Here is a 14,720-nt window from a genome sequence, read left to right as displayed (position 1 = left end):
ACTCCGGAACCTCCAAGACCAGCCCTAGTAATAGAGGTGTTGCTAGAGCTGGCAAACGGATACCCACTAAAGACAAAGGCGCTGTTGGACTCAGGCAGCTCCTGTAATTTTATGAGTAAGGAGTTTGCAGCTGAACACCAGATACAGACACTCCCTTTAAGCAACCCCCTGCAGGTGACCACGATCGATGGGAGGGAGCTGTTGGGAGGAGAAGTTAGTCTACAGACCGTCCCAATGGTTATGAGGGTGGCCAGGCACACCGAAAGGATAGCGTTCAATGTGGCCACCCTGGGAGGGGCTCCCGTCATTTTGGGAATGAGCTGGCTAGCGTTGCATGACCCGCTAGTGGGCTGGCATCAGAGAGTGGTCTCCTTTGGGTCAGCACATTGCCTGGAACATTGCAGAGAGGGAAAGGTGCCAGAAGGGGCAAAAGCCTTTCTAGCAGGGACGGAAGTGGCAGACAAAGGGAAGGTGCCCAAACAATACGCTGATCTGAGCAAGGTCTTCAGCGAAAGGGAAGCAGATAAACTACCACCGCATAGAGACTTTGACTGCCAAATTAACCTGGTCCCTGGGGCCCAGCTCCCCGTGGGCAAGCTGTACGCCATGTCAGACAGGGAAATGCAGGAGTTAAGGCAGTTTATTGATAAAAACCTGAAGAGGGGCTTCATCAGAGAGTCCAGAGCGGTGGGGGGGAGCCCAGTGTTTTTTGTGGACAAAAAAAACACGGATAAACCCCGGCTTGTAGTGGATTACAGGCGGCTAAATGCCGTGTCAGAACCAGTGACTTTCCCCATGCCCAGGATTGATGACATTTTGACCAGGGTGAGGAAGGGAAAGATATTCACGAAATTGGACCTGAGAGGGGCATACAACCTGATACGAATAAAGAAAGGGGATGAATGGAAAACCACCATGTTCACCCCTTTGGGGGCTTTTGAATATCTCGTTATGCCATTCGGATTACAATCAGGCTCCGCCTGTTTTCAATCGCTCATGAACCATGTCCTGGGACCTTTGCTCTACAAGAATTGCGTGGCCTTCCTCGATGACGTGCTGATATATTCAGAGAATGAGGAGCAGCATGTAAAGGATGTCAGGGAAGTGCTGAGCCAGCTGCAAGCAAACCAGCTGTGGGTGAAATTGGAGAAGTGTCAGTTTCACACCAAGGAGGTGGAATTCCTGGGGTACCGCTTATCAGACAAGGGATTAGCCATGGATCCAGGCAAGGTCCAGGCGGTGCTGGAATGGAAGACACCGAAAACGAAAAAGGATGTGCAAAGGTTCTTAGGGTTTGGGAACTTTTACCGTAAATTCATCAAGAACTTTGCCCACTTAACGGCTCCCATCACGGACTGTCTAAGCAGCAAGAAGAAATTCGTTTGGACGGCGGAGGCGGAGCAAGCATTTGAGGAATTGAAAAGGGCATTCGCTTCGGAAGAACAGCTCCTGCATGTGGATTTACAAAAACCCATGAGAGTGGAAACTGATGCCTCAGACCGGGCGGTGGGGGCGGTGCTGCTTCAGCCAGGGAGCAATAAGTCGGAATGGAGACCTTGTGCCTTCTTTTCGCGTAAGCTGAACAAATCCGAGAGGAACTACACCGTATATGACCGAGAACTACTCGCCATTCACGAAGCGTTCCGGAGATGGAGACACTTACTAATTGGCGCACAGCATAAGGTGCAAGTGTGTACGGACCACAAGAATTTGGAGTATTGGAGAGCGGCACGAGTGCTCAACCAACGACAAGTGAGATGGGCCCAGGAGTTTTCCAAATTCCATTTTGAAATCTGCTATGTGCCAGGTCCAGAAAACATCAGAGCGGACGCTCTCTCTCGCAAACCTGAATATTTGGAGGGGGAGGGAGCGCCTGAAGAGAGACATATTATCCCAGAGGACCACTGGGTGTGTGGGGCGGCCTGGGTGGGGCAAAGGGAACTGGTAGAGGGAACGGTAAATGATGAATACGCCCAGGATAAGCTCAGAGGTTTAAGGAGAGAGGGAGAAGACCCCGGAGGTTTTGAAGAAAGAAACGGGGCATTGTATTACAAAGGGGCTCTATATATACCCGAAGGGGAATTGAGGGGGAGAGTACTCAAACAGCTGCACGACAATCCCACAGCGGGGCATTTTGGGCAACACAAGACCATGTGGTTGGTGACCAGGGAGTTTTGGTGGCCCAAGGTGAGGGAGGATGTACGGGAGTATGTGAGAAGGTGTGACCAATGCCAGAGAGCCAAAGGAGAAAGGCGGGCACCAGCGGGGTTATTAGAACCGTTACCCACACCAGAACGACCGTGGGAGGCGGTATCGATAGATTTTATGACGGATCTGCCTAAATCCCAGGGGAAAACCGCCATACTAGTCGTAGTAGACCTGTTAACTAAGATGGGTCACTTTGTAGCTTGCTCACATGCAGTCACGGCGGAAGAGACAGCGAAATTGTTTGTAGAACATATTTTTAGGCTGCATGGCGCCCCCTTGAGGGTGGTCTCCGACAGAGGGAAACAGTTCACGTCTAGATTCTGGAGGAAACTTATGAGCTTGTTGCACGTAGAGGTCAACTTTTCGACTGCCAGGCACCCTGAGACCAATGGGCAGGCGGAGAGGGCAAACGGTATCCTCCAACAATACCTGAGGTGTTATGTCAATGACAGAGAGAACGATTGGGTCGAAAAGTTGGCGCTAGCGGAATTTGCTTACAATAATGCAGAGAATGTGTCCACCGGGATGAGCCCCTTTTTGGCTAATTATGGGTACCACCCCAGGGCGTTTCCAGGGGGAGGAGGGGAGAGATGGAGTGTCCCGGCTGCTGAACATTTTGTAGAAGAAATGGAAGCGATCCATCGTCAACTCCAACTCAACTTAGAAAGGGCCAAAGAAGAATATAAGAGGCAGGCAGACAAGAGCAGAAGGGAAGGTGAAACCATTAGGGTGGGGAGTCAGGTCTGGCTATCAACCCAAGGGTTGCCGTTCAAGGGGGGTTGCAAGAAATTGAGACCCAAAAGATTGGGACCATTTGAGGTCATCCAACAGGTCAACCCAGTGGCTTTCAGACTCCGGTTACCGAACCACATGAAACTGCACCCAGTATTCCACAGGTCATTACTGTCACCATATAGGGGGGAAGGTGAAGGGGTATCCACACGGGGGCCAGCCATAGAAGAAAGGGAAAGCAGCAACCATGTGGCGGAAATCATCGACTCCAGGTGGAAGGGTAATCAGGTGGAGTATTTGGTCGCGTGGGAAGGGGAACCGGAGTCGGAAAACACCTGGGTGACGGCAGAGGAGGTCCGTGACGAGATCTTGATCGAAACGTTCCACCAAAGGTTCCCCAGGAAACCTCAGCCAATAGCGAGGTTCCGGAGGGAGTACTTTGGCACCACCGACGATGAGGAGGAACTGGAAGGATTCAGGGAATCGGAGTTGGAAGGAGGAACAGACTCCGATGAGGAGGAGTACTTGGAAACCGGTAACAGCAAGAGGTGGAGGGAAGTGTTCGAAACTTCGGAAGATGAGGGAGGTTCCTTCAGGGGTTTTGCTCCCTCGCCTCCCGCAGAGGAGGGGAGGGAAGGGGGTGAAGGGGGCCCTGGAGGGGAGGTGGATGTCAGGGAACTGCCATCTGAGACGCAGGAGGTGAAAGGGCTCACAGAGGGTGAGAGAGACCATTCAGCTGAGGAGGGGACCAGCAGGGGGAGAAGTGGAGTTCCAAGGGAAAGTGAGTCGGAGGGAGGGCTCAGAGACACTTCAAGCGAAAACAGTGGGGAGGTTTCAAGACCTCCTGTAGGGACCCCCACGCCTCGCCGGAAACTGTCATGCCGAGAGTCCAGAAGACGCGTTTCCGTTAAGGAGCTTTTATGCTGGAAGAAGTTCCGTAAACGCCCACTGTCCGATTCAACGAGCGACTGATGGAGCCATGCTTAAGGAGCTCCGTCAGAGACAGAGGTTTGTGGACTTAGCCAAACTCTGAGGGACTAGGATTTTACGCACAAGCAGCTCACCATCCCATCACAGTATGGAATGAAAATATAAAATTCACAGCATGTACTGCGTTAAAGGAGAATATGATGAAAATGGTATATAGATGGTATATTACACCGGTTAAGTTAGCAAAAATGTTTAAAACATGTAATAAATGTTGGAAATGTAAAGAAAAAGAAGGATCATTTTACCATATGTGGTGGGAGTGTAAGAAAGTGAAGGGTTTCTGGGAAATGATATATAATGAGTTGAAGAAGATGTTGAAATATACATTTGTAAAGAAACCAGAAGCCTTTCTGTTAGGAATAACAGGAAGAGGGATAAATAGAAGTGATCACAAACTTTTCCAATACGCAGTAACAGCAGCAAGAATCTTAATGGCCCAAAAATGGAAACAGGAGGAACTACCGACTCTCGAAGAATGGAGGACGAAACTCATAGACTATGCAGAACTGGATAAACTAACTGGGAAGATAAGATATCAACGGGACCACAAGTTCATCGAGGATTGGGGAAAATTTGTAGAATATCTGAAAAGTATATGTGACGAACAAATAACGCTAGTGGGATTTAAAGAGGCTTTGTGAAGTGAGAGGAGTATTGTTAAACAGAAACGGGACAGTAAGGGTAATCTAAAAATGCAATATTAAATTTAGAAAATGTGTAAAAATGGGAAAATATGGATGATTGGCAGAGAAGCTGAGGGAAGTCCAAAAAGTTGAAATTTGTGAAAATTGTTTGATATGGCAAATTTGTATAATGGAAAATTCAATAAAAATTATTAAAAAAAACAACAAAGTGGGTTACAAAAATGATAAAACAATAACATTGTAAATAAGATTAATAACAATTTAAGGCTTTCAAAAAGTTACAATAATGACTGACTGAAAACTGATGTAAAACTTGCATCAACTTTCTCAGCATCTGGACAGGGTTGCCTAAACAAAAGTGTTATAGCAGGTGCTGAAAAGAATAGAGTGAAGGTGCCTTCCTGATGTCAACACGCAGGGAGTTCCAAAGTGTAGGGGCCAGCACACTAAAAGATCGAGTTCTTACAAATACAGAACAGGTATTATATGGCATCAGGGGCATTGTCAGTTCCACAGATTAAAGTGATTGAGTGGGCATATGTGCTGCAACATTCAGCACTAACTGCAGCCTCCTAATCAAACTCAAGGGAAGCCCCACACAGAGTGCATGGCAGCAACCCAGTCTTGGAGTAACCAATACTTAAACAACTGTGGCAAGGCTTCCCTGGTCCAGGAATGGCCATAGCTGTTGAACTAGTCACAGTTGGTAAAAGGCACTTCTAGCCCCTGAGCCTCCAGCAGTGGCGTAGCGTGGGTTGTCAGCACCCGGCAAGGCAAGTAATTTGCGCCCCCTAACCCGTGGATTTGCGCCCCCTAACCCGTGGATTTGCGCCCCCTAACCCGTGGATTTGCGCCCCCTAACCCGTGGATTTGCCCTAACCCCAGATGTTGTGCCCGGTGCGGCCGGCCCCCCCTGCACCCCCCATGCTACGCCACTGGCCTCCAGTGACAGACCTGGATCTAGAAGTACCAGCAAAATCAAAAGCACTCAGGCAACCTGATGCTGTGATAAGGTAGCCCCTCCTCCACCAATTCCCTGGGACTGAAGAGGCATGGGGAAAAGCTGTGTGACCCCCTCCTCCCCAACTGACTTTTCTGCCCTGGTCTCCATCAGGAAGATGTTCTCCATGTCTTGAATCTTCCGCCGGAAAGTCTTGCTGACACGGTTCTGGTCTTCTCGGAGCTTGGAGAAGGCGGCTTTTTCTTTATTCAGGGCCTCCACCACACCACTGCAGTGTCGCACTAAGCGGTCGTTGTGAAATCGCAGCTCCGCTGAGAGGGGGGGAAGGAAAGGCGTGCAGGGGTGGGAGAATGCTTTAGGTTCAAGCCAGTGGGAGTTGAAAGTAAGATAAATCTGGAAAGCCTTGCAATCCATATTCCCCCCCCCCCAATGCCATGGGGTGCCATTGCTCATACATACATACATATTTATTTATTTATTTATTTATGTGTGTGTGTATGTGTGTGTCCAGACACCACTGAACAAATTTCCAAAAACCCATCCTTGCCTTCGCTTTTTATAAATTCAGCCTCCACAAATTTGTCAACGTTTTGAATTCGATCCTCTGCCTACCAGTTGAGGCCAGGGTGACAATGGTCGGTGGAGGGCAGGGGGAATTTAACCTAACAGCTGGGCACAACCATATATAGCAAATCAGCCTATATTATTTGCAGAGACTCATTATTCCCCTCCTAGAACTACAGTTTATTTATTGCATTTCTATCCCATCTTCTTCTCTAAGGAGCTTGAGTCCATGTCCATGGTTCTCCTCCTCCCCAGTTCATCCTTACAATAACCCTGTGAGGTAGATTAGGCTGGGAGGCAGTGATTGGCCCAAGGTCACCCGGTGAGTTACATGACTGAGGGGAATCTGAGCCATGGTCTCCTGGGTCCTAGTCCTCTGTCTAGGGCAGAGGTAGGCAACCTAAGGCCCGGGGGCCGGATGCGGCCCAATTGCCTTCTAAATCTGGCCTGTGGATGGTCCAGGAATCAGCATGTTTTTACATGAGTAGAATGTGTCCTTTTATTTAAAATGCATCTCTGGGTTATTTGTGGGGCATAAGAATTTGTTCATATTTTTTCCCCAAAATATAGTCCGGCCCACCACATGGTCTGAGGGATAGTGGACTGGCCCACGGCTGAAAAAAGTTGCTGACCGCTGGTCTAGGAAGTCCCCTCTTAAGACTTTCAGCACCCTTAACAGCCCCCAGAATTCTTCTGGGGAAGCCATGACTGTTTAAAGTGGTATTGTAGCGCTTCAAATGTATGGTGTGGATGTGGCCTTAGTGTTAGTGGGGAGTAGGTGGGCTAGCTGAAACAATTGTGTCACATTGGTAACAAGTAGCAGTGAAAACATTAATACCCATTCTGACATCGTAGATATCCTTCTCGATGCGCTCCCGCCTTGGCTCATGAAGGTGAGCGCGCAGCTGCAGTTCAGCGCTGATCTCTTCTTTCTTGGAGTCCACAATGACCCAGGCCTTGGACAACGTCTCAGAATACCAGTTTTCCAGGTGTTCAAAAAACTGCAGCCGGATTCTGTGATGAGGAAAGAGAAGGAAGGGAAAAGTTGGGGCATCCTTCTGCTTACATGAACAAATCTCTCTCTCATAAGTTCTCATCTCTACTTCATCGGTGTTCACTGTGTTGCATCACGCAATGTGGGTGAACCCCAGAGCTTCACAGGCTTCTGGCAACTCTGGCTATGCTTTGCTTCAGAATTTAAAAAGTAGGAGACATGCTTTGCTCCAGGTTTATGGGAAGAACTGTCTATCCTCAGATTAGCTAAGCACCCTCCCTCCACATTTTTATGTATGAGCTTCTGTGCTAAGCATTTCTCTTGCTCAGAAGTGGTGAGTCAGAGATGTGATGGGAAGCTTTCTTTGTGGGTGGGCCATTTGTTACTTATATGAAAGGCCAATCATGGGGGTGGCAAATCCCAATGAAATATGGCTTGTATTTGTAACCTTTGGTTTGTACTCTTTCTGTATTGGGTCAGTTTGTTTTTGTAACATCTAATTCAATGTGTAGTCTTGAGAATATATTTTATATAGTAATAGCATTATGGGGGGAAAATTTACTTTTAAATTTTTATTTCTTATTTCTTACTGGATTCTTATTTTAACTTCATAAGAAAGTCTTGAAATTTTTTTTGGGTGGTGGTGGTGGTGGGGGGGGAGAGAACAGCAACCATCCTTCCAAGACCACCATTGAAGGAGGTTGCAGGTTCAGAGGAATGAATACGTTCAAACTTCTATCATTCATTTCTCCCAATTATGCTAAAGATCCTTAGGATCAGATGCAATGGCATGTTCAGAGGGTAGTCCACAACCAGAAGCTCATCTTGTTTTGATTTTTATGCTGAAAGATGCCTTGAACAATCTTCTTCATGTTCTTGTTCTTGAAAAAGGCATTTATCTGGAAGGCTATGTGTCTCTGTATTAATACCGTAAGATTGCTTAGATCATCTGGAGAAATTCTACCTGTGACATGGCACCCTGCAAAATATTGTAGGGTGACGACTCAGAAACTTTTTCTGCTGTTGTTCCTATATTGGGAAAGGCTCTTCCCTCTGTCACACATGAAGCAGCAGCCATCAGTCACTTCAGACATCTTACAAAGACTTGTCTTTTTACCCAGGCATTCTTCCTGGCCTATAAATCAGACCCGGATTTATGTGTTTGAAATCTATGGGACGTCTGTTTTCTGCACTTTTGTTCATACCAGTTTCTATATTGTTCTTTTTCAGTCTTTGGGCTGCATTTTTGTTTTTACTAACATATTGTTTGTTTTTAAAATGTACTTATGCCCCAGCTTCCCTGAACTGAGACTCAGGGCTGCTCACAAAAGCTAAAAAAGACACAGATAAAACACACAGGAAGCTAAAAGCACATAGAAGATGATAGTCAAAAAAGTAATTAAACTATAACAGAATTAAAAACTATAACAGATGCAAAAAATATATATTAAAATGCAGGTAGTAAAAACAATGTTGTGCTATTTAGAAGCCCTTTCCTTAAAAGCAGTAGGCTTCCAAAAGTCTGCTGGAACAAAACAGTCTTCACCCGTTGGCGGTAGGACAACAATGAGGGAGCCAGTTTGGCCTCCCTAAGGAGGTAGTTTTGAAGTCTGGGAGCCGACTTTTCAAAGACCATGTACCACTCAATAGATTTTTTTTTTAGCGGCATGTAAATGTTTTTAATTAAAACATAAATAAATGCCATTAAACTACAGGTTGATTGCATCTCACACAGGCTTCACCTACATAAATACAACTTTATGTACTCAACAAAAAAATTAAATAAATAAAAAGTGGATAAGGCAGCCTTGTTTGCCGGGGGTCTTTCCCTTCATAGAAAGAGTTTCAAGCCCTCTGCCTTGCATACTAGGCTCTGGGAGGACCATGCAAGGGCTCTAGGAGCCCCTGCAAGATCCTGCAGGGCAATCTGAGATCTTAGAAGGCCCCAACCTCATTTCAGGGATCGGGGCGGTTTTGGCTTTGGGTAATTTAGCTTTTATGCACAAACCACTGGAACATAACCCACACAGAAGATGGGATCGAGTTGTAAACTAAGAGAAGAGATTGAAGTCCTACTCACTGCCTTCTCACATCCGTAAAGAAACTCTCAGAGAGGTACACTTGCTCTAGGTAGGAGGGCAGCAAATTCGCCTTCAGTTTCCCCACATAATATTTCTCAGATTTCTTGATTTTAAGCTTTGGTGAGTTCAGAACTGCCTTGTAAGTATTTCCACTGGATGTAGTGAAGAACTCAGTGGTTATTTCCATCAGGCGTGACGGTGTCCTAGAGAGCCTCACCTGCGGATGAGGCAAAGGGAGAAACCATGACATTGGTTCCCAATTAAAAGCAACATTTAAGCCAGTGGATGGCATAAGGTAAGAATTGTTTGCAGGGATTTGTTCCAGCAAATGAAGGGTTTCATCCCACACCTTTCCAGTGCAATTCCTCATTGCTTTTCTTATATCACAGTATGTCCAGTCTTGGGGGGGAACTGGACCTGCTGCACAAGACCTCTTAGGCTGTCTAGGTTTAAAGAATATAACTTTCCCCCCAAAATCTTGCAATTTCCTAAGGATGCTGGGAATTGCAGCTCTCTGAGGGCTAAACTACAGTTCCCAGGATTCCTGGGACGCAGGAATCATGCACTGTAATATATGAAGAAACATTGCAGTGCATGTGATATTTTCGTTTAGAGAAAAGGCAAGGAAAACACTACATGATGCTTAAAACTGTGCATGGCAGTAGAATCTGATGCCCAGTTAAAATGTTAAAATGTACAAAAGAGGGTCCAAACTGTGTTGGAAACATGAAGAGATTGAGGGATCTTTCATACATATGTGGTGGAAGTGTAAATAACCCCAAAAATACTGGGAGATGGTTTACAATGAGCTCATCTCCCCCCACCCCCATTTACATTTCTGAAGAAACCAGAAGCCTTTCTATTAGCAATAATTGATTATGAGCTCCCTGCAAGGCTATATAATATTTTTTTTAATGCTGCAGCACCAGCAAGAATAGTGTATGCTAAAAGTTGGGCGGGAAAAGAAACACCAACAAAAGAACAATGACTGCATAAATTGACAGAATATGCCAAACTTGCAAGCATGACAGCCAAAATAAGGAATCAGGACGGAAAACAAATAAAGGGTGAATGGGAAACTTTTGGGGAGTATTTTTAAAAAATGATACTAAAATGAAATTACAAGTAGGGGTGATTCTCTGAACAACAGTTAAATACAAATAAGAATTAGAAAGGAAAAAGTAGGGTGGATTAATATATGGATATACAGCAATACCAGACATATTACAGACACCATGGAAGGCTAGGCTAGGAAGTCTATATGGAAAGAATATTTGATGGTAACTTATGATATGTAAATAGAAAAATGCAAAATACTATGCTATGCACACACACACACAAATAAATGTGCATGGCATGGAGAAAGTGGAAAGAGAGATTTTTCTGCCTCTCTCATTACAACAGCACACATGGATATCCAACAAAGCTGAATGTTAGAAGATTCAAGACAGATAAAAGGAAGTCCTTCTTCATGTAGCACATAGATAACCTATGGAACACACTTCCACAAGAGGTAAAGGTAAAGGGACCCCTGACCATTAGGTCCAGTCGTGGCTGACTCTGGGGTTGCGACGCTCATCTCGCTTTATTGGCCGAGGGAGCTGGCGTACAGCTTCCGGGTCATGTGGCCAGCATGACTAAGCCGCTTCTGGTGAACCAGAGCAGGGCATGGAAATGCCATTTACCTTTCCGCCGGAGCGGTACCTATTTATCTACTTGGACTTTGATGTGCTTTTGAACTGCTAGGTTGGCAGGAGCAGGGATGGAGCAATGGGAGCTCATCCCATTGCAGGGATTTGAACTGCTGACCTTCTGATCGGCAAGTCCTAGGCTCTGTGGTTTAACCCACAGCGCCACCCACGTCCCCCACAAGAGGTACTGATAGCTAATAACATAGATAGCTTTAAAAGAAGATTGGACAAATTCGTGGAGGAGACGGCTATCAACGGCCTTTACTACGATGGCCATGCATGGCTTCTATGGTTGGAGGTTGAAATGCTTCTGAATACCAGTTGCTGGAAACCAAGGGAAGGGAGAGCACTCTTGTGCTCAGGTCTTGCTTCTTCTATGTCATTCTGTGTTTGCTAAAGTCATCCTGTTCCCCCACCCCAACCCGGTGGAAACTCACAAATGCTGGTGCTGTGGCATTTTCCACGTCACGGACCTCAACAGCCTCTTGCGTAGTAGAACTGCTCCCTTCATCGGATTTCTCCACATTGTCACTTTCCAGGATAAAACTGCCGTCTCTGGGGATGAGAGCTCCATCGCTTTCTGGAGCAGAGCTCTCTGAATCCCCTGCTACGGTAATTCTCGATTCCTCAGCTTCTGGGTTCACCTCCACCTGCTGTTCCTCTTTTTCTTCTTCGCTTTTGTTCTCAGAGAAGCCCTCCTCAATTCTGTCCGATTCTTCAATGTCCTCCCCCATTTCTGCCCAAAGAGCATAAAATAAAATTATTGTGAACACAGGTGCCATCCAGTGCTCTGAAGAGGAAAAATTAAAGCAAGGGAGGTGGCCTCAACCTCAGGGAGCTTACAGTTAAAATTTCACAGGTGGGGATGGAGACAGCAGAGGGAGGGGGCAGAAGGAGAGGGCAATGAGCTAACTGTGAGTGAATAAACTTAACATGCATTTAGACTGCACATGGAAGGCTGTAATTCCTTGCATTTTTAAGACTGTAAGCTTTGAGACAGAGGCCTTCCTTCCTTTTGTCCCTCTATGAATTGCTAGGCATATGAATACTAAAACAAGGAGGAGAAGGAGGAGGAGGAGGAGGAACCCCTTTTTAGCCAGAGGGCCACATTCCCTTCTAGGTAAATTTCTGAGGGCCTTATGGCAGTGGAGGGTGGGGCCAGAGGCAAAAGTGGGCAGAACACTACAAATCACCATAGTGCTGATTTCTACACACACTCACCCACCTACCCTCCCACAGCTCACCTACCTCTGTCCAGGCAAGCAAGAGGCAAAACCAGAGTTCAAGGACTTAGCCCAACTAGGCAAAAATATGCAAGGAGGGGGCAAAGCAGAGCTAGTAGACAGTGTGGCCTAGGGAGCCGTATTTGACTTCTGGACCTGAAGTTCCCCACCCTTGAGTTGAGAAAAAGGAAAAGGAAAAAATAACACAAGGGTCACCTCCAGAGGGTTGGCAATGAAGGTGTTGACAATATGTGTTCTTACTTTCCACACTCCCATCTCTTACAGGTTAAGTAGTCTCACTCAAGGGCAGCCTCCCCTTCCTGAAAATCTTGGAGGGAGAGGGTGGGTTTTGAAGGAAGAGACCTTAGGGGTTGTTTAAACAAACTGGGATGAATATTTGTGGAAAAAGCAAAGGCCTTTACCATGGCCTGAAAAGTCAACAGACAAGGGGCCTGTTAGGTATGTGGTGGTGGGGAGTTCCAAAGGATAGGTACCGTAATACTGGAGGTTCAATGCCGACAGCATGTGGAACAAAATGCCTGATTGGATGGTACTGATTCTCATGATTGTAAGAGGCAAAGTTGTGCTTTTTAAAATACTATATTACACTATGGAGGATAGAAATTACCTTCCTCTTCACTCATATCCCCAGTTTGCTTGAATGGCTTCTGATTTTTTTAAAAAGAAAGTGGGAAAAGAAAAAATATCAAGAATTACAAAGGATAATTCATTATTTTTCACAAATAATACTTAATGCATGACATCAACACAGCGCTCTTGGGTGCTCATTGCATGCCACTGACAGCATTTTATTTTGAACTCTACAAGAACCCTTACAGGTAGGTCAACACAGGTTTGGAAAGCTGAGTCTGGGAGAGAGAAAATGCATTCAGATGGCATGTTCCCAATCCCCCAAACCATGTTCAGGGGCTTTTAACACACTGGAATCCATGCTATGCTCTTCATCAGCTTTGTGTATGTGTGTGGGGTTGCCATTTCCTTGGGGATCAACTCCACTCCTTTTTCACACACTGTTACTCTACCTCTTCTGAGTCAGGTCACAAGTGGCTGCTCAAGAGGACTAGGAATGTCACAAATGCAACTGGGCCCTGAAGGGAACACATTCACAGTCCATCAATTTAACTGAGTTCAAAGAAAGAAAAGACAGTCCCCACTCCTTTAACGGGTATCTTCATGAAGCTCACTAGGTGACCTTGGGTCAGCCACTCACTCCCAGCATAATCTACCTCACAGGGTCATTGGGAGGAGGAAATGGGAAGGGGGAAAATTATGTACTGCCACCTTGAGCTCCTTGGGAAGAAAGGTAATAAACAATGTAATAAATAAAACAAATGAATACAGCAAATAAATAAATTACTAACTGTACCCTTTTATTCCCATTTTGTTTGCTAGATGAACTGAGCAAGAAGTCAATTTCAGTGTAGGGAAGGGGAACATGTGCAAGGATGCAGCACCTGCCTGCACCTACTTAACTTACAAAAGTGTCAAATTCAAAGTCTTGTTTTCTACATACCCCTTTGTAGACTTCCCACACATTAAAATACCGGCTGACAGAGGTGCTGTAAGAATTCAGGCTGCGTAAAATACAGTCTGGATAAGCGGATAATTTAGTCAAGATATCTTGTTGGAAGGTTGCATATCTGTAAACAAACAAAGAAACCAAAACGTTTTAATTATTTTTACTTATTGCATTACTTGTCCACCTTTTTCTCTAAGGAGCTCAAGGTGACATACATGGTTCTCCCCCTTCCTCATTTAATCCCCACAACAACCCTGTGAGGTAGGGTAGGCTGAGAGGCAGTAACTATGACCCAAGGTCACCCAGTGGGCTTCAGGGTTGAGTGCGGAATTTGAACCCTGGTGTCTCCCAGGACCTATTTAACAATTTTGCCACAGATATTATCTGATTGTGCAAGAATTCATCAAATATGTGCAATGTAGGATTAGAGGTTGACATCAGAGGCCGCTGCAGTAGAAGTCAACATTCGATAACAACAGACACCGTGTACAACTGCCAGAATCTGTCAGCATCCCAACTTGCAGCAATGAATATTCAAACATCTATGACAGATGACTTACAACTAAACTGAGTAAACATTGTGCGAACTTCATCCATTCAACCAGAACCACTGAATCAAGAATGTTGGTTTTGGATTTGGATTTTGAATTTTGAATTTTAATGGCAATTCTTGACATCAAAATCTTCTTTAACTGGAGAGAGTGGGGACAGAACTAACGACTTGCTGTATACAAAGCATGTGTCCTGCTCCTGCATCTCCTCAATGTGGGTGTAGACTTGGCATGTGTAACTGGCAAGCCAGCATGCCCAACTGTCAGGGATGATGGGGTTTATAGTCCCAAACATCTGGCTGGAGAAGGCTGCTCTAAAGCTTTGAAACATGCAGCCTATGGTAGCTCACCAAACTAGGCATCTGCCCTGAAAAGTCCCAGCTCACATCCTAGAATTCCAGTGAAGACTCAGTCTCAGGCCATTCACTGTTTTGTGCATCAGAGAGCACATTGTTCTTATTGGTTGACAGGCACACCTAGGGCAGCATTTGCAGAGTTTTCTTTTAAAGCAAGTTTATAGTCCCTATGGTTGTGGAGATAA

At 45.7% G+C, this 14,720-nt stretch overlaps 1 protein-coding gene across 3 annotated transcripts in view; it reads right to left on the bottom strand.

Moving 5' to 3' along the window:
- Nucleotides 1-14,720, bottom strand: part of CCDC180 (coiled-coil domain containing 180) — a 61,156-nt gene that overhangs the window by 28,440 nt on the left and 17,996 nt on the right. For 2 of the 3 annotated variants that reach the window (XM_053373207.1, XM_053373208.1), the window contains 6 exons: nucleotides 13,623-13,749; nucleotides 12,717-12,756; nucleotides 11,303-11,601; nucleotides 9,174-9,391; nucleotides 6,938-7,113; nucleotides 5,666-5,846 (listed from right to left, as the gene is read on the bottom strand). In XM_053373207.1, coding sequence (XP_053229182.1) covers nucleotides 5,666-5,846; nucleotides 6,938-7,113; nucleotides 9,174-9,391; nucleotides 11,303-11,601; nucleotides 12,717-12,756; nucleotides 13,623-13,749 — 1,041 coding nt within the window. The remainder of the gene's footprint in view (nucleotides 1-5,665; nucleotides 5,847-6,937; nucleotides 7,114-9,173; nucleotides 9,392-11,302; nucleotides 11,602-12,716; nucleotides 12,757-13,622; nucleotides 13,750-14,720) is intronic. The other variant, XM_053373209.1, reaches the window with a different exon arrangement.

The sequence above is a fragment of the Podarcis raffonei genome, chromosome Z, assembly GCF_027172205.1.
Source record: "Podarcis raffonei isolate rPodRaf1 chromosome Z, rPodRaf1.pri, whole genome shotgun sequence".
NCBI lineage: Eukaryota > Metazoa > Chordata > Lepidosauria > Squamata > Lacertidae > Podarcis > Podarcis raffonei.
The sequence above is the reverse complement of the archived record's forward strand: the minus strand, read 5'-3'. Positions and strand labels throughout refer to the sequence as shown.